This window comes from Vipera berus, assembly GCF_964194415.1.
Source record: "Vipera berus genome assembly, chromosome: 4".
NCBI lineage: Eukaryota > Metazoa > Chordata > Lepidosauria > Squamata > Viperidae > Vipera > Vipera berus.
The window spans coordinates 122,923,774-122,943,461 of record NC_138206.1 but is presented as its reverse complement, the minus strand read 5'-3'; the positions used below and the strand labels follow the sequence as shown (position 1 = coordinate 122,943,461).

At 49.3% G+C, this 19,688-nt stretch overlaps 1 protein-coding gene across 1 annotated transcript; it reads left to right on the top strand.

Moving 5' to 3' along the window:
- Window positions 1-4,950: 4,950 nt before the first annotated feature.
- MXD4 (MAX dimerization protein 4) lies at window positions 4,951-18,548 on the top strand. Its single transcript, XM_081326256.1, has 6 exons — window positions 4,951-5,098; window positions 5,184-5,271; window positions 6,962-6,991; window positions 10,716-10,830; window positions 12,474-12,633; window positions 15,213-18,548. The coding sequence occupies exons 1-6, from the start codon at window positions 5,035-5,037 to the stop codon at window positions 15,353-15,355; spliced, it is 600 nt and encodes a 199-aa protein (XP_081182382.1). The 5' UTR covers window positions 4,951-5,034; the 3' UTR covers window positions 15,356-18,548.
- Window positions 18,549-19,688: the final 1,140 nt, after the last annotated feature.

Genomic DNA, 19,688 nt, shown 5'->3' with positions numbered 1-19,688 from the left:
AAAGCATCTGCTGGTGCTTTAACTGGTGTAAAGAAAAAAAATAACCCTTGCAAGTTCTGTACTGGAAACAAAGTACAGGGTTATTTTATGTGCATGTAGCTGAAGTGATTAAAAACAAGACTCAGAAGAGATACAAAAGGAAGTCTGGCGGAACATCTCGGAAGGGCTGCCTTTTAAAGAGATTTAGGTGGTAAATATAATTGGGCCCTTCAAGAAGAGGATAAATTCAAATAAATCTCTAGCCAGGATCTGGTTTTTTCATTATTTACGTTTTCTTTATTTAATTTTTTATGATTATGTTTTATTTATTTATGTATGTTTGAGGCCTTGTTGACTCCTGGCAAGTACCTGAACTCATCCTCACCCTGCAGTTTTCTTGGCAAGGTTTTGGGAGTGGGTTGCTATTGCCTGCTTCCTAGGCTGAGAGAAAGTGACTGGCTTGGAATCTCCCAGCTGGCTTTGCCATACCAGATGTTTTCCTGAGTCTTCCCTCAAAATGTCACCGATAGCAGCACTGGAGCCTGAGATGATGAGAAAACAACTATTGCTGCTGGAATCAACTCTTGAACTAACTAATGCAGGTAATACTCATATATATCCTCCCAAGGAAAGCAGGGCGTGAAGAGGGTGTGTAGCGTCCCAGACAATCCTGCAGACCTTGCTCGAGTATCGTTTACGTGCCATGTCCAGGACGGAAGGGAGTGAACTGCCAATGATCTTTTTCTGCCGTCCTCACCACTCTCTGCACCGCCTTCCTGTCTGAAGCAGGGACCGCGATGCCCTATGACGGGATGCTCTCGATCGTCCCTCTGTAGAAATCGGTCAGGACGGGAAGGAAGATGCGCCTTTCCCGTGCAGCGCAGAAAATGCAGGCGCTGCTGTGCCTGCTCCACCAGCGTCTCCCTTGTTGAGCAACCAAGCCAGCCTGCTCGTCAACTACACAGCCAGACAATTGATGCTGCTAACCACCTCCACAGCTGAATTAAAATTCAACTCGCATCGTAAATAAGTTTGAATAACACCCTGATCTAATAGGAGGCAGTTTGTTTACTTTTAATAAAGTTTACAACACTTCCTAAGGTAAAATCAGAGAGCAAGGGGAACAGACCAAGATGTTTCCCCCAAGCCTCGAGAATATTTGGGGTGGCAAGAACTCTTGTAAGCAACATTTGCATCCTCAAACTTCCTTCTTGGGGAGGAAAAACCCCTCCCTAAAACCAGTTTGCAAACCATGTTGGGGCGCCGCCTGGAATGGCTGGGATTAGAGGGCAGTTCATAAAGCACCAGAAAGGAGCCGTCAAAAGGTCACTCTGGGAAAAGAGCCAGTCCAACCATCGTGTCCGGCCTTCCGAGCGGAATGTGTCTGGCTCAAAGCTCACCCTCTGCCAACAGCAGCCCATTTACTTAGCATTAAGGCTCTCGATTGCTATGGAAACCCTCTGAAGAGCTCCTGAAATTGACCTGGAAACAAGGAGGGAGGCAAAAGAAGGCTGCAGAGCTCAATCTAAAAAAAATAAGGGGGGAGGGGGGGGAGTCTCTAGAGAGGTGGAAACTCACCTGACCTTGCAAGGTAAACAAACCCTCCAAACTGACCTGACTCTGAAAGGCAGAAATATTTCAGCACAAACCAGAGGCAGCACCTTTTCTTAAAACTGGTGTAGAAACTCAAAAGCAGTTATACACATGAAGGTTTCCGAAGCTTCAGCAACTACCAAATGTGAGATACAGGCACTCCTCGTTTAGCAAACCCAATTGGGACTGGCAACAGGGTTGTTAAGTGAAGCAGTTGCAAAGACTCAGGTCTTTTAAGTCAAGTGCAGGTGTATCCATCCAGGGGCAGACGAAATAACACCTTTATGAAGCTGGAGACTGGAGTGCGCAGTGAGGCCAGGCCTCTGGGACGGGTCCGCCCCCTGCCTAGGAAGGAGACGGGTTGGCAAGTCTACCCTGGGCCAGTGGGCCCTTTCAGAGTCAGTCCCCAAGCTCTGCATCTTCACTCAGAGAATGAGAATGCCCGGATTATGCCATCCCGAGCCGTTCCTGAAAAAGCCCTCTCACCCTAGAGCCGAAATCTCACAACGAGTTTCGGACAATGCAGCAGCCCCGCTGGGCCCTTAAGGACAGAAAGGCAATTAGGATTTTGTATTTGTAATGGAGACTCAGTAGGGGGACTGAAATATAGTAAAGGAAGGACGTTGAAGCATACTGTTAGTCCCAAAGGTACAGAAGGAATAGAGGAGGAGGAGGAGGAGGAGGAGGAGGAAGAAGACGATGACAGGAAAAACCTACGGACAGTACTGTTGATGAAAAACACCCATTCACGTTCAGAAATCTAGAATGAATGAGCTTGGGACATTTGCAAGCAGGGTCTTTCCGGGAAATTCCCAGTGGTCTTGGGGGTAAACGCTGCCAGAGGACACAGGCAGACAACGGGAGGATCCGTTGTCCTTGACTGGGTTCTTCTCACCTAGCCCAGGCATCTCCAAACAAGCAAAAATAAACCAGAAGAAGTTACATTTGGTGGCTGGGAACAAGGGCACCTCTGCAGACAGCCAAGAACTGTAGATCTGGTGACAGGAAATGAAAACTCGAACTGAGGATAGGAAGCAAAGGATGCCAAGAACAACGCAGAGCACCTTGAGGCGTTCAGAGTGAAGAGAGGAAGCTACCAACCGCTCAATAAAGAAGGCAAAATGCTAAAGCGCTATCGAACCAGAGACGGTGGTTCTAAATTCTTGTTCTGATTCCATCTTCTCTGACGAGATGCCATGCAAAAAGCAGGACGAAGAGCCAGAAAGAAGAATGAGGCTGACCGAAATATGCTTGGGGAAGAGCTCTCTGCATTAAATGAACGGCCGCCTAGGATACCGAAGGATCCTGCTGCTGGTTTGGACGACCTACTGCTTAGTCACTGAGAATCCTGCAGAACTGGCAACTGCCAGATGACAGAAGGGTGTGTGTGTGTGTGGGGGGGGAATCTGCAAAAAAAGAGAAGAAGATCCCTTAAACTACATACAGATCAGTATTAAAATCTATAACTTGGAGGATTCTGGAGCAGATCATAAAGAGGTCAATCTGAAGCAATACAGCTCCTGCCAGATGTTAGCATGGATTTGCCAAGGACAAATCTTGCCACATCAACCTTTCCTCACGTGGAGTGATCTCCTTAGTCGATCGTGTAAATGCTGTTGACATCAGATATCTTAATATCACAAAGGATTTGGGGAAATTATCCTGTGTCGTGCTGATTAAAGGGCGGGCTGCTGGAGGGCGAACAATCCAACAGATGCAGAGCTGGCTTCAAAATCATCCTCCCTTCTTTATCCTTGTTTCTGGCTAAAAAAAAAGGCAGGTCCCAATCCTGGGTGGTTGAAGGAGGCAGGAATGTGGGGGAGGGAAGAGGGCCCTTTCAGAAGGGACCCCGAGGTCCAGGGGGGAGAAGGAGGCGTGAGAAAGAGACTCAGAGTAACTCCACCTTAGTTGCACCACGTATAAGTTGATCCGGAGACTGTTTTAGTAGACTTCCATAATTCTATTACATCGCCCTCCAGAAAACTAAGCGGTTCTGGTTTTCTGAATTTGCCAGCCTAGGATGTTGGGTACTGAAATATCTGCAAGAAAACAACCAAGCCCAGCTGGCAGCAAGGACTCCACTTGTTTTTTCTTCCCTTCAATTGTAAGTCCAGTTCTGTGACAATATTTCCACTCCATTCCAGGCATTGACTAACCTGCATTGTATTGCAAATCAGGGCTGTTTCCAGAGGAGGCAGAGGAGGAGAGGACCCGGAGCTTACGGAGCGAAGGAACTGGATGAGGCTGTCGGCAGGCCCAGAGGAAGAGAGAGAGGCTTTCGGAGGAGTTGGTGGCGGCGGCGGCAGCAGCGTGCTCCAGGGGCGAAAAGAAGCGAGGCCTCTTTAAGGAAAGGGTGGAAGAGTCAGGATCAGAAAAAGGAAAGAAGGCGAGGTGGTCAGAATACAAGCTAATCCGAGGGCTAATCCACATGGAGCCCCGTTTCCATCTGTCTTGTGTGCCACCGTTCACTCCCTAGAGACTAAAATGGACAGTGTGAAATTTGAGCAGCCCCGAACGACGGAGGCGGTGACCCTTTGAGAGCTGCACGCAAGGAAATTTCATTTTGATGGATGCCTACTGGTGCACATTCAAAGCGACCCTCAAGTCATCATTCTCCTTATGAGCCTAGCCTTCCTCTCCAAGGCCATCCCAGGGGCGCTCCAGTCCTCGGCTTCCAACTCCACCGGTTGCCAGCTCATCCTTTTCCTTGCAATTGTGTTTGCAGGGGGGGGGGAGTGGAAATATTGGCAGAACCCCAGGGCGGTTCCTTTATTCATTCAACGCAGGCGACAGGGGGGGGGGCGGGGGGGCTTTCTGTGAAGTTGGCAAACTTCCAAGCGGGGCGACCGCGCAAGGAACCGTCCGGCCTTTGCAGGACTCCAAGCCGCGGCTCCTTCGGCAGGGAGAAAGCAGCTCGGGATAACGTCCGGGTTTCTCTTTTTTGGCAGAATCCCGAATCCCGGCGGAGTGGCTGCAGCCGGAGAGGCGGCGGGCGGGGCTGGCGTCTGGGGGGGGGGCCGTCCCGGGTTTGGGGGCGTCGGGGGCAGCCCCTCCCCCCCACGCTCCCCGGAGGGAAGCCCCGCCCCGCCCCCCCCGTTTCTCCCAGGCTTCGCGACGTCAGCCTCCCCGGCCTCATTTGCGTGGCCCCCCGGCGCCCAATCCCGCGCCGCGCCCTGCTTCGCACGCGCGAGCCCAGCCACTCAGCGAGCGCGGGGCCGGGCCACCACGTGCTGTTGCTAAGCGTCGGCTTCGGAGTTGTTGCTATAGCGGCCGGCCTATGAGCGCCCGCGACGGCCGGGCCGTCCACCTCCCGGGGCGGGCCGAGCGTCCCCGCGCGAGCCGCGATTGGCGGCGCGGCGGCTCCGCCTCCGGCGACTGGCGGGCGCGGCTGCCCGTCGAGCGAGCGACCTGCCAACCGGGGCGGGAGGCGGCGCGCCCGAGCAGGCGGCGGCCGAGGCGGCGATGGAGTGGAACTCGCTGCTGATGCTGCTGGAGGCCGCCGAGTACCTGGAGCGGCGCGAGCGGGGTGCGCGGGGAGCCGGCGGGGGGCGGGCGGGGGGGGCTCCGGGCGGGGGCCGGGCCTGCCTTGACGCGGCGCTTTCTTCCCGCAGAGGCCGAGCACGGCTACGCCTCCGCGCTGCCCTTCGAGCGGGCCTGTGCCCGGGGGAGGACCGCCGCCAGGAAGGCCCCCGGCAGCCGGTGAGTGGACGGGGAGGCCGCCGCCGCCGCCGCCATCTTCCCCCCGCGGGGCTCCCTCCCGCCGCCGCCGCCACGTCGCCCTCCGGCCCTGCCCAGCCGGCCTCCCTCCCGGGCTGGGCGCGGCGGGGGGAGCCCCCCCAAAAGGCAGCCGGGCTTCCGTGCCGCCCCCCCCCCCCGGAGACCCTCCGCGGCCCGGCAGCCGAATCCCGCGGGGGGGCCGGAGATCCGTGCCTGGAAGGGAAGCGAGTGCGGGCGGGGCCCCCGGCCGGTCCTCCTCTCGCCCTGCCCGCCCGCCTGCCTGTCTCCGGCCGGGAGGGGGGCGAAGGGAGAGACGGGCCCGGCCCCGCTTCTGCCCCCCTGCCAGCGGCCCGGGGACGGAGGGAAAGAGCCCCGGGGAGCCTCTGGGAGCAAAGCGCGCCTGATGCCGGCCGAGGCAGCCCCAGAGGAAGGCCAGTTCCGGGGCCCGGAGGAGGAGGAGGAGGAGGCCCTGCCCAGCCTGGACTCCGGCCCGAGACGGCACCACCGGCCGGAGGGATCCGCTTTCAGATCCGCTGGGAAGAAGCTGGCGGCTCTGCTGCTCTGCCCTGGAAGGGGGGCCCGGCCCAGCTGGTCCACGGCCGGCCCGGCCCGGCCCTGTGTTCCCTGCCCACTGCGCCCACTTGAACGTGGCAGCGCCCTAAGTGGATCTCGGGATTTCGCAAACTGTGTCGAATAAAACACCAGATAGCCTGTGTGTGTGTGTTTGTGTGTGTGTAGGTGTGTAGAAGAGCTGCAGGTCCCCCCTCCCAGGGGTGGGATTCAGAGACCTGTTCTCTTGTGTGGCTTCCAGAAGTCCTTTCTGGGCCTGGGCAACAAAAAATGAGCTACCGCTCCTGCCAAAGCGGTGGGAACCGGCCGAATCCCACCGCTGGCCCCTTCCCCACACTGAGCCCACTGTTAGCATTGCGTGTCTGGTACAATCTCATCCCAAGAAATGGCCGCCCAAGAAGGAGGTGAGCGTTTTTCCCCCTCTCTGGCCACGTGACTGAGCCACCAGCCTTTAATGCAGGGTGGCCTTTTTGCCTTCTGCTCCGTCTGTTAATTGGTGCTGGCCTATGAAACCTCGGCTGTTCCCCGCCGAGTGCGCTGCACCAGGGTTGAACACCTGCGGTATCTTTGCTGTGACACGCTTGGCCCGGTGGTAATTGCACTTTTACTCATGGGAATACTTTTTCCCACGTAGATTCCCAAAGGTAAGGGTGAGGTAATATCGGTTTATTCTGAAGGGCCCGTGAGTTGGCTTCCTTCCTCAGGATACGGTGATAGTGTCCTGTAAGGTTTGCTGTTTGTGGACCTTGCTTCTACGTTTAGCTTAAGCCCTTTAGTCAGGAGGAAAAACATACCTATTAGGGTAATTGTTTTCTGCCACGGTCCAAGTTCATTTAATCTTCAGCTGGTCCTGTGACTGAGTTTTCTATTACATCCCAACCATCAAATTTCAGTTTGAGATATTACAGAAATTTAAACTGATTCGGGGTTGATCTTAAAACTGTGTTAAACCTGAGAAAAACTAAGCAATGGTCTTCTTTGTGTACTGAGATAAGTGCCTGAATTCTTTACAAATATTTCCTGTTAGGAACGTTTAAAATAAATGTTTCTATTTGACTTAATACATAATATTCTAAAGTATCACATTTTCTGTTTTTAATAGGTCCTCGCATAATGAATTAGAAAAACATAGGTAAGTAATAACAGAATTGATAGAGATATTAATATACACAGATGGCAATTCAGATGTGGTATTGATTGATAATTATTCATTTGCATATGGATAGAATAAAACAAGCTTTTTAATGGAAATCAGTGAGTTAAATGTATGCAAATTTTAGTCATTTGCATATTTATATATACCATTTATATGTGGGTAATTTTATACGTACATATTTCATCAGGAGTTTGCAGCAAATTTGGAAGCTTTTAGGAATTTGTTTTAAAACAGAACTCTGTGATTTATATTTCGGTTCCAAATAAAATTACATTTAATAAATTCTGATTTCATTTTAACGAATTGTAACTGCTTACGGACACGTGACTTTTCTGGAGATAGGATTAAATGAATTTATGCAATTTTAAAAGAATTAAGCTAGAAGAAAAAAACAAAAGCAACTTCCCATCCCCAGAAGGTTAAAGAAGAATTTGGTGGTCTGCCGAGATTAACAGTAGCACAACCCCTTGAAAGAGTGGGAAGCAAAGGCGGGCATAAGAGATACTCTCTGCGAGTGAATATAGCATTTATTTGGGGGGGGCTTTTTCGCGGCCTCAGCGCCTGAATGTGTAGAGACAGCCTGGGACAGATTTACAGAGCAGCAGCCTCGTCAATCTGGGGAAAGATCTGCCTTCTCTGCCCAAATGCCCTTGAAGAACCTGCAGGGCCTAATTAACAAAAAGAGGCTTTCCACACGGGTGCCTTTTTATGTCGCTTATTCACGTGTTACTTCCCATCTTTTGCTGATAAAATCAATAAAAAGCTGAAATTTTGGCTAGCTGCTGCTAAAGATTTGGAGAATTTATTTAAAAAGGAAAACTTATTTTGGGAAAAATAATGAGCTGAATAAGATGCCGTAGATTCAGCTCTCAGGCCGTGCCACAAAAAGATGTTAGTTTTAATAATGAATATACGCTAAACTATATTAAAATGGAGGAGTGCAGATTTACTACTACCAGCTTATCAAGCTGAGCGCCAATGACCTAATAGCCAGCCATCAACACCCCCCAATCAACACCTAAAAACCCCCACACACAACAGGCACCCTATAAATGCCACAAGAGCCCCAAACCCCCACACTGCCAGGGAGAAACTTGCCCCGGAGGATGGGGGCTTCGGCACCAGTCCAAAAGCTCGGAAGACAAAACCTCTCGTGGCAGTGAACGACCCAGATTGGATCCTGTATTCAAATTTATTATTATTTTTTTATTTTGTCATTTTCCTTGTTAGGGAACATTTGTAGTGCTTGTTAGCTGCCCAGCGTCATTTGGCAAGTGGGTGGCCGTGTAAGTTTATTACATAAAATAAATGAGATATTGCAGAATTTCAGTTTTCAGAGGCTGAGAACACGGATTAAACTTTTTTTTCCAAACACGCCTTGCTTGGCTTCGTTTTCAAGTCTTGACTGTTTTTTGCCCACACAGAAATGTTAAAGGCCTCTTTTTCTCCTCAGGAGATGCTTGAGGGAAAAGGATGACGTAATCCGTGATCCTTTCCTTCAGGCAGATTCGCAGTTACAGATTTCATCATTTACTCTTAATTAGAAGGCATAATTAGCTAATGAAGCTATTGAGTAATACATACATTACAAATTTGAAAGAACTATTCTAATTTCCGGTCCCTCCTTTGAAATTTGTCTTTGGGATTCACCCGGTGAAGCAGACCACACAGCATGTATCTCTCTGCTTAGCGTAAATCTCCACGTTATAAATATTTGAAAGAATACGCTGCTAAGGGAAGAGAAGGCCTCTTTCCTCTCCATTTCTTTGAATTGGGACCGCATCCCACCCTGGTGCTCTGGAGCATAGACGGGTGTGTGTGTGTGTGTGTGTGTGTGTGAATGGAACATGGGCTTGACACTTTCCAGGGATGCATGGTAGCTCCAGAGGACAGCACACACACACACAGACACCCGCCCCAAGTCCTGGGAAAATGGGTAGCTGCTATCCAGGAGCCCCATTCAGACGGGAGCACCCTGTTTGGAGCCAGATCTGAAGCCCAGCACTGCACGGCTTCAGGCCCCGGAGGGCTGGACTGGGAAGGAAAGTGGCGAGGGGAGGAGAAAGGGCAGAGGGAAGATCAAGGAAGCAGCCATCCCTTCCGTAGATACGCACTTCAAAAACTTTGGGCTCCACCCTCACTTCGTACGCAGGGAGGGACGGGCTCTCTTAATGACCACGGGGGCCAGGTAGGCACCTGCTGTTTTCTGCATTACTGGAAACTCACCAGACGAGTCTCTGGCCTTCTACCCAAGGCCTTTATCACGTGAGAATCGTTAACATCAGCTCACCACGAGGCTCCAGGATGTGCTGGTGAATGTAAAAGCCAAGTTTCAGAATCCTGTGACTGACTCTTTTTAAATCACACAAATGTACTTGCACTGGGAAAAAACATACTTTAGTTAGGTGCTTCATTTCACTTTAACGTTAACTGAGTTTAAAGGGCAGGCAGACGTACGTGGAAGGAATGGCTCTTCTCTTTTCTCCAATAACTTCGTCTCAAGCTTTTCAAAGCTCTGAGAAGCACGTTTGAATGTAGCAGCCAGGAAGGCACCACTGTTCCCAAGCAGAGCCAGTGGAAGATTTGAGGAGCCCCAAGTAATACTTTTTAGGAGACTGCTGGGAAGATGTGCTGGCGACCGCATCTCAGCTTTTCTGCATCCAACCGATAGTGGGTTTTTTTTTTGTTCTTTTACCAATAACTTTGTTGAATGCTCCCTCTTTTGTTACAAGTGAGGAAATAAACATGCTGATGGATTCCTGCATTATTTTGTGTTATTCTAAATGGCAAATTGTTTCTCCTCCCTCCAAACGGAACTCTTTGGGCTTTGGTGAATGAAAATAGCACTGGGCCAAAAAATCATAGCTCAGTGAAAATACTGAATTCAGCCAGTGAGGAAAGAAAATTCCCATGAGGAAAAGCCTAAATGAATTAGTACAGAGTTTACGATAGAAGAGTGCCCACATTTCAGCTCACTGCGGCACACCTCGGCTCTCCTTTGTAGATCCTGGAACAGCTGAGCCAAAACTATCCAAAGACCAGAATTTGATTGGAGACGGAGGGAAGCAAGTAAGAGATCTAATAGAACGCCTGGTTTGGAGGAAAGGCTGGCGATCCTGTCATTTTTATTTTCTCTGCCTCAAAAGAGAATATTGCCAAAAGTTAGAAAAACGGAGATAAAGAAAAAGAAGAGCTTTGTGTATCGGTAATTAAAATTGTTGAATGAGTTACTCGTCACTCATTTGGGTGCTTTAAGAGCATGTCGGCAGAAAGCAAGAGAACGAGCGGATGGCTTCCAAGAAAACGGCAAGGGTTCCATCCCCAGGAATCCTGCTTGGCCCAGGGGTGTCTTTGATTGTCGGCTTGGCCTTCAGGGTCGACAGACCACGTCCTGATACCGCACTGCAGTAGTCTGGTTTGCTTGGATTGATAGACTGTGTTGTGTGGATCTTACTCTGGGCTTTTGGTTTTAACGTATTTGGTGAATCGAACACGCAGAGTCTGTTTAGGGCCCCTTCAGTGTCCAGTCAGCCTCCAGTGCGTCACCTCGAATATTGGAGGAGGTCTCTTGCGCGTAGTAGCTGTGAGGCATAAATGCTAGTGAAATATAATTTATTTGCCATTAATATTGTGTGGAGAGTAGGGCAGATTTTGAATGCTGATGACACTAAAGCAGATTTCTAATTTTCGATCATTCCAGGCGAGCGAAGCTACGGCTCTACTTAGAAGAGTTAAAACAGCTGGTCCCTTTAGGAGCCGAGAGCACGAGGCACACCACCCTCAGCCTGCTGAAAAGAGCCAAGGTGCACATCAAGGTAAATCAGAAAGAGGCTCGTTTTGTTTTAGCCCTGGCCTAAATCACTCTGGGAAACAGCTGCTGTGTAGCCTTCGGCAGGGACCCGGCCGGCTGGAGCCGCCCGCTACTCAGAGCATCGTCAAATGCCGGTAGGATTATTTTTATCGCCTTTTTACACACCCTTTTTGTGTCCAGGACAGACGCTGGACGGGGCCTTGCAGGAGTATATAAGAAAAGGTTTTAACTCCAGCCTTGACTACTGGTCTCCTTCATTTCTTCTGATCGTTTCAGACTTTCTGGCTCAAATTATTATTTTTTTTCCCAACTTCGAAAAATGTTGCTGAAATAGCTCAGAAATTGCACGATCTCATTTGTAAACTGGCCCTGAAGTTATTTAAACTTCTCAGTTCCCCCAAATTCTCCGGGGACTTTATGCTATGGCTGCCCTTGAGGAACGGGCAGAGCGTCACCCTGCCACCACAAAGGCTGAGGCTTGTGCCGTTGGGGCCCCAAGCAAACCCAAGTAAGTCCCACAAAAGAAGCCCCCCCCCGGGCTTCACCACCTTGGGGCCATCGGTGCAGCCTGCGCCCACAACTGGGAATGTGTGAAATGGGAAGAAGTCACATTTTAAAATGTATACCTCTTTGCTTTCCTTAGCCACAAATGAACATTTAATCAGGGACACTTCTAGACAGTGGCTTCGATATCTAGGAAACAAAACCATCCCCTCCCCCCCCTTTTTTTTTTGCTTAACATAACGTGCCTGCCAGATCACTGTGGCTTATTTCAAGTGGTTTCAAAAACCCTTGATTTACCGCTAGCGGTGGGCTCAGCCCGTGAACTACCTGCCCTTGTTTGAATTACGTGCAAGCAGACCTCCGGCGCAGAACCTCTACGGGAGGGCCTAATATTCCCATAGAGAAGAATTGGCAGGAAGAGTCGAAGACTCCCTGGAGTCCAAAGTTATGTTTGCCTCAGTGGGGAGGGAGGTGAGGAGGCCAAAGGTAGCTGAAAGAGAGAGGATTAAGGGTTCATTTTTCACCTGGTTCTCCTCCAGCGCAAATAGATTTATGTGGATGTTGCAGCAGAGGCTGTGCAGGCCTCAGACGCCCCTGTGCCCTTCGGAAACATCCATTTTAACGAACAGGAAAAGGGTTCTGAGTTACAATCTCAACTTATCTGTAGCAAGTTGCTTGTAACACCCATTTTGTACTCAGCTAAGCACTTTCCCTTTCTTTGTGGCTACCTCTTGGGAGAACGGTAAAGTCAGTTTATGTGTGCATGAACCCAACCAAGGATTGTTGTTGAGGGGGGAACACGGTTAATTGGGATTATTTTCCGCGTTGTCAGTAGCAGCAGGGATTTGGGTCATTTCTGTAGAAATAGTTGGGGCAGCAAGTATTTGGAGCCCCCCCCACTTCTCTACCCCCCCATCCTAATCGGGGCTTCTGGGAAAAGTCTCCAGCTTCCTTGCCTGCCCCCACCCTTTGCAAGAAAGGTTGCAGCCGCTGTGTCACCCAGGTGGGGATAGTGACAGTCTGGACATGGCAGTCCTCTTCAGGATCCTTTCCCTGCAACCCAGGGGCTACTCAGATGCAAGCAGGAGATGGTTCTCTTTGTTAAGCAGAGGGGGGGGCGTTTCATTGATTCTTTTTCTGTAGAAATTGGAAGAACAGGACCGGAAAGCTCTAAACATTAAAGAACAATTGCAGCGAGAACATCGGTACCTCAAGCGCAGATTGGAGCAGCTGTCCATGCAGGGCCTGGAGCGAGTCCGCACAGACAGCCTCGGATCAACGATATCGACAGATTCAGAGCAAGGTAGGTGGTTCGAATTCTGCAGTCTGTCATCTAAAAGCCACAACTTGAAACGCACGAACAGTGTGTGCGGCAGGAAGACTTAAGGCCATTCAAAGCTATCCAACTTCTTTTTGAAAAACAAAGTATCGATAGCAATTTGTGATGGGCCGGAAAATAAATTGAATAAGCAGTTAGAGAGAAAACCGGTTGCTGTGGAGAAGAATGAAGCATTAACGTCAGAGGTACAAAGCATCAAGATTCGGTATGTTTTTTGCAAAACAAATTACAGCTCAGGCTGTAAGCCACATCTTGTTCCAATCCAATTTGAGGTAATCCTGCAACAATTACGATGTTAATGTTGGACCATGTCCCAGGGCCTACTGAGGCGATGGTTGCATTGTTACTACTATTGTGCAGAATGAATACTAGACTTTATTCTTGGTTACTAAAAGATAAGAGCTAGTTTGAGAATTTGGAGTTGCCCATTAAGTGCATTTATTGCAAGCGGAAACTCATTTGTACAAATATCCTAACCCAGGAATGTCCAACCTTGGCTACTTAGAGGCTTACGGACTTCAACTCCCAGAATTCCCTAGCCAGCCATTGCTGCCTGGGGAATTCTGGGGGTTGAAGTCCAGAAGTCATAAAGTTGCCAAGGTTAGACACCTCGCCCTGATCTGAATATTGATAGAATGAACAGATTCCTCCACTTCCAAAAAAAAATGCCCTCACTATTGCACACTGCCCAGCGGATAGATTCAGGGTGCCTATCTGTCTATACTTGGCCATAAATAAATAAAATCCTTCAGATTTTTTCAGACTAGGAAGGATAATGGCTTACGACAACTGAACTGGGGAAAACTCTTCCCCGCCTACCTTTACAAGAAAACTCCCCGTCTTCCTCTGCATTAATATGAACATTCAAAGTGAGTAATACGATTTTTTTTTTAAAAAAATGCAAAATATTGGAAGAGCTGAAAGATAAAACTAGAAATGGCCACCTTTTCAGTCCCCTTGCTAAAATGAGGATGGGGAGGTGGTGGTTCCTGTGAATCACGGGGCCTCTTTTTTTTCCTCACCCTGTGGCAACATTTTCCACTCGGTGGACTAGCCCAGTCGAATCCAAGACCAACTTGTGCCTAAACGAATCGCTTTTGCCATTTTCTCACAATGCAGTTGGATGTTTCAGTTATATTGGTACGTGGTGTGTCCCCAGTCTCGTTATTTTCTCCTTAACCTGCCTGATTCTGAACCGGTCGGTCTGAAATGGCCCGGGGGGGTCTCCTTCCCGAGCAGGAGGTTGAACTAGAAGACCTTCAGGGTCCCTTCCAGCTCTCCTCGTGATGGATTTGGGGCTTTTAGTTGCAACTCCCCATTGGTTGCAGCTTTTTATGCTCACAAAGATGTTACTCGCAGGCTGATCAGGAGGATTTACCAGGTCCCTTGCAGGGACATGAGAGCTACTACCGAGTGCAAGTCCCTTGTAAGTGTGTGCTCCTCCAGGGCGTTTTGTGAGGTGGGAGACCGGAAACCAGGATCAGATCGGTAGACGCAGCAGCAGCCTCGTTTCCTCCTGGTGCTGTTTCCTTTCTCATAGAAAGAATGGAATGAGTTAATGCTAGCAGGGTTGAATCAGAAAGTAACAGAGACAAATCACAAATAAATAGGAATCTTGATAACTAACTTTAAGGTCCTTTATTTCAGTTTAGGGTCTCTGTGTATTAATCAGCTTCGGTGGCTTCAGTATGTAAAATGGCTAGACAGAATAGACAACAAACAATCAAAATTCCAAGAAATAGCATATCAGAACTAAAATGTTTTTAGAAACATATTTATTTCACATTTTCAAACTGCCCATCTCTCCCTCGGCTAACAGCTAATGGTGAATAATCGTGTTGTTTCTTAATTCGTTTCCTTCATTTGGTGACTGAACTGAGGGGAGCATATCTAGGAGGTTGCTAGCAACCGTCAAAGACGTACAATGGGAAGGGGCTAGGATGATCATTTTCGAGGATTTTCAAGCTTGCACACCTCCTTGTACAAGTTTTGTAGAAAGTATTGACAGAAGGTGGGTGTCCTTCGTCTTCCTCTATTTCTCCTGCTCAGAGAGAGAGAGAGAGAGAGAAAGGGGGGGGCAGAGGGTGCCATTGAAACAAGGCGAAAGGAGTCAGCTCTGAGGTAGCGTCTTTAAGTACAGGTAGTCCTCGATTTACAACAGCTCACTTAGTGACCGATACAACGGCAGTGAAAAAAAGTGACTTATGACCGTTCTTCACCCTTACACCTTTCCAATGTCCCCAGGGTCACATGATCAAAATTCTGATGCTGGGCAGCCGGTTCATGCCTAGGACCGCAGCTGTGTCCTGGGGTCACGTCAGTGGGGAAGGCCAGGGTCACTTGGCAATCCGGTTCCCAACTTAACAACTGCAGTGCTTCAGTTAACAGCTGCGTCAAGAAAGGTCGTAAAGTGGGGCAAACTTCACTTAACAAATGTCTCACCAACATAAATTTGGTCGCACGTCGAGGGCTACCCGTACTGTTTACTGTGTGCTTATAACCCCCCACCACCGCTCTGACGCTCTCCTCCTCTTCCCATGCAGAGGTGGACATCGAAGGCCTGGGCTTCACCCCTGCTGAGACGGACAGCAGCGGAAGCGGCAGCGAGGCAGAAGACAGCTTGCAAGGCAGTTCGAGCGACAGCGGCTACGCCCGGCCCCACAGACGCCACGCCCGGCTCCTGTAGCCTCCGGCCCAGCGCCCGGAAGCCCTTTTCCTCTGCCTGGAGTTGCCATCGACCGCCACTCTTCAGAGAGCGCCCCTGGGGAGGAAGCCTCTGCCTGGGGTTGCCTAGGCTGTCGATAATATTGCCCGTAGGAATCCTGGGTTTGGGGTATTGTAGATAAAATTTGGGGTTAAAGTTTCTTCGCCTGCCCATAACGCGAGCGGTGACTTATTGAGGGGCCCGGTCGATCTCTCCCAGAAGCTTAGAACTTCCGCTTTTGAATAAATTGCTTGGACCCATTTTGATAAATTGTTCTAGATATTAAAATGCGAAGGGACGCTGCCTGGAACTAACACATTCGCACAAAGTTTAACAATGTGGCTTGGCAAATGAGTGGGCACCAGACTTTTAACCTTGCAGACGTCAGCCGACGTAACTAACCCAAACTGCAAAAATTCCCTTTTGTGTGCGTCGCCTGGCTGGCAGCTGCTTTGGGTTCCTTGAAAAAGGAAAAGGCGAAGCTTTTAAAGCAGACTGCCTTTTAAAAGAATGGTTTGCAAAGGCTGCCGCGGTGTGCTCGTCTCGGTCGTCCCGAGGCAGGGATCACTACGGAGGAGGGCGCGTGGCGGTTCTTTAGGAGAGGAAGTGGGAAAGCAGGTTCTCTTAACCAGGTGACCCACCACGACACACCAGCAGCTCCCCCCCCCCCCCCCCCCGTTTCCGGCTCTTCCTCCAGCGGCTCCGATGGGGGAAAGGGCTGGGCAGGAGGGAGCCCCGGGGGCTGTCTCCCCTGGCAGGATTTCAGCAATAGCCGCACCCCAAAGTCTCTGGCATACCTTCCAGCACCAGCTGCCCCCTCCTCCTCCTCCTCCTCTAGATGTCCAGGTGGGGCCTCCGCTTTCCTAGGACCCTTCCTGGGTGGGACGGAGGCTCCTTTCTATGCCAGGAAAGTAGGGAAGCCCCAAGAGGACCCAGGAGGCAAGGGGGGGGGCGGGTGCCTTTGTCTGCCTTTGGCCAAGGCCCCCGGGGCGCCACGGCTTCTCTCCTCTTGCAGGCCGAAGCCGCCCGTATGAAGGAAGGCCCGGCAGGAGCTCTTGCTTTCTTGGACTGGATGACAAGCAGTCCTCGGCTTGTCACCCTGATGTGACCAACCTCTCTTGTGAACAGCTGCCACAGTCATTAAAAGTGGTTGTTAAATGAACCAGTGAGTAGCTATGGGCACAGTGTCCCGTCTCTCTCCCCGCCCCCGCCCCCCCCCCGAAAAGCAAGTAAGTGCTACTTTTTTACAAAGCTGTCATAAAATAGAGGTTATTCACCATGGGATGCTGCAAACAGACATAAATGCCCTGGTGTTGCCGGGCACCCCAAATTTGGTCATGTGGCTGCAAGGGGAAATTAAAATTTGGATCTTAAGTAGCCTCAAGATAGGTCCATAGTAACTGAACGGTTGCTAAGCGACTGCTCTTAAGTAGATTATACATTAAATATTTCAGTATTTTTATTGGAGGATTTTGAATCGCATGACCCCGGGTAGGATAATTAAAGCAGCATTGCTTGCTCGGTTTTGTGCTGTTTCTCTGTGTGGAGTTGCCAATAAACTTAAAGGAAAGTTTAGCTTTAAATTTCAGTACTGATACTGTGATTTATATGCTATACCGGCAGTTTTCAAAATAACAAAGAGCTCTTAAGATTGCCTCATTCATTTAGCATTCATCAAGCGTTTTAGAATGTAGTTACTCCACTTGTAGCAATATTGCACAGTTGTAATTGAAAGCAGTTTAAGCTTAGTGAAGTAATTAGTCTGGCTTGCTGATAATTAAAAATGGACCAATCTTTGCATTTGAAAAAGGTCTTTTTTTAAAAAAAAGTGATAAAAAGCTATATACTCCCTAGCCAACTGGTTTATTTCCTGTAGGTATATTTCCTATAAAATAGTCTGTATTGTATTTTCCTAATTCTTCTGAACTACTTAACTAGAGAAAGGAGATATTGAACCCAACCAGAGTCTCAGGGACTCTTCACGCTTATCATATTGTGCCTTGTTAACTATTTCCTCCCCTCCCCTCCCCTCCCAGTCAGAATTCTTGGCGGTGTCATTTTGCCTCAGATGAAATAGTGAGCTTATTTTTACCTTTCCGCAGGTGGGAAAAGAAACCCCCATTCCCATAATTCTCCCTCCCCCCCCTTAGTGAAATGCGTAATACTTGTGCCTCTTTGAGAGGTGGGCCGCAAGAACCTCCCTGCTCCAGAAACTGGCGTCCTTCCACACAAGCGTTCCGTCAATCATGGCGGTTTGACTGGATGGATCCAATTCGGATGCGCCCCGAAGGCCCCAAGGGGAAAAGGGGAGCTTGACTCTGGGGCAGGGCCCGCTCTTGAACCCGGGGCAGGTTGCAGGATCAATTCAGTGCCTTTGGCTATTAAAATCCAAAACTACAATTATGTGCTTTTCAGCATTGAACATTTTTAATCTTAGAGAGAAGTATAGCCTGCTAGGATGGATGGAATTAACACGGTTGGTTTCTTCCTGTTTCCCCTTTGGTGCTACAATAGAGAAAATTAGGAATTCAGTTCTGGCAGCTGGTTACGACTCTCGGTTTGCTTCTGAGTAGCCTCGGATTCGTCCTCGAGAACGTGATAGATTAAATTACCTTTTGAGGCCATCCCTCCTTTGTCCGGGGGGCTCTAAGGTTATTTCTGGCAGCTGCATTTAAGATTAATAAAATCTGTTACGTTACTTTGCTATTTTTTAGCATTACGAGTATGCTAAACTCATTGTATATTTCTAAAGTCCCCACGGGGAAGGGTATACAGCAATATAAGGATTGTGTGTGGCTGATAAAAACAGCATTAGTTACTAATTCCTTTTGATTATTTTTGTTCCAATTTCCAAATCAGTGGTTTTTCTTCTAGAGGCTTTAATAACCATTAATAGGAAAAATTGCTAGTCATGTTAGTTTCCTATTACAATATAATGAATTTACTCATGGCTTTTAGAATGTTTGTCTCATGAAAAGCAATTCTTGCACAGAACTTTCCGACCGGAAAAACGACATGGGAGAATGGAAAAGAGACTTTGTGAAAAACATCATTGACTTTCTGCCATTCTGATGTTTTTAAAAACGTGTGTACAGTTTAACGAACTCTTCCATGCTGAGTATCAGTGGCTTTGTAGATCTTTTATATTTTCAATAAAGATGATTCAATATTCTGAGCTGCAAAATGGTGGCGGTGGCTTCTGGTTTTCACTTAGTCATTGCTGCTTCGGCTGATCCTTCCAGGAGCTTGGCCCCATGAGCTCAGCTCACTCCTGCTTTCTGCACACAAGGGGGACTGTTGAGAACAGTTTATGTTCAAGCCAGTTGTTTAGATTGTCTGATGGGTCATTAAGGAAGATGCCGAATGTTAAATCAATCTTACTTTTAAAAAACACACAAAAAAATTGATATCGGCGCAAGAACAAAAAACACTTGGCAGAGTGAGTATATGGTATAAAAAGCATGCCGACAGAAATTTGCTGGATCTGTATTTTGATTCGGGCAGTTGAGGTGTGATTTGGCAGTGAAGACGTCGGTCGATTGCCGTGATCGGATGCCCCTCTGCTTGCCTTTGGATTGACAGGTGCCAGCACAAACTGCAGGGAGACGGGGCCTGTTAGATCAGCCCACCCAGGGGATTGGGAGCTTGCGGCTTCCCTGAAGGATCCGGGGGCTGGTGCGGTCCGATTGCTACCCACAGGGAGTGGGTTGGCTGGGCCAAGGATCCCACGGCTCTCCCTGTGTGCCGGTCCCAAGGCGGACCTTGGTTGACCTTGGGGGGGGGTTCGGGGTGGAAGTGCCAGAGGATCTGCTGGGGGCCCCACTGGAGGGAGAGGCGAGGCGAGTCTGACACCCCTCCCTCATTTTAGCCCTTGCCTGGTGGCCTTAAGGGCAGCGGGATGTCTTTCTCCACCCTTGCTGAATCTGCAGACGCTCGCTCGCTCGATCCGTGGCTCCGATCAGAGTGGCCCAGTCTCTGCACTGTAGGGAGGGAAGCCTGGAATCTGTTGGGCTGCCTGATGGATAAAGTCACCTTACCAAGTTAACCATTTTGTTAAGCATTTTTTCACAGTTTATTTGAACAATCAGCCAGTTGGACAGCTTGCCTTCAGCAGCTATGGGTGCTCCGTCACTGGAGGCTCTTAAGAAGAGACGGGACAGCCCCTTGTCCGGAAAGGTTATGGGGCCTCCTGCTCGAGCAGGGGGTTGGACTAGAAGACCTCCAAGGTCCCTCCCAGCTCTATTCTGAGGGACTGGTTGCTTTGCTCCAGTCTAGGCTCTTGACCGGGCAGGGCAGGTCGAGCTTGTCCAGGACA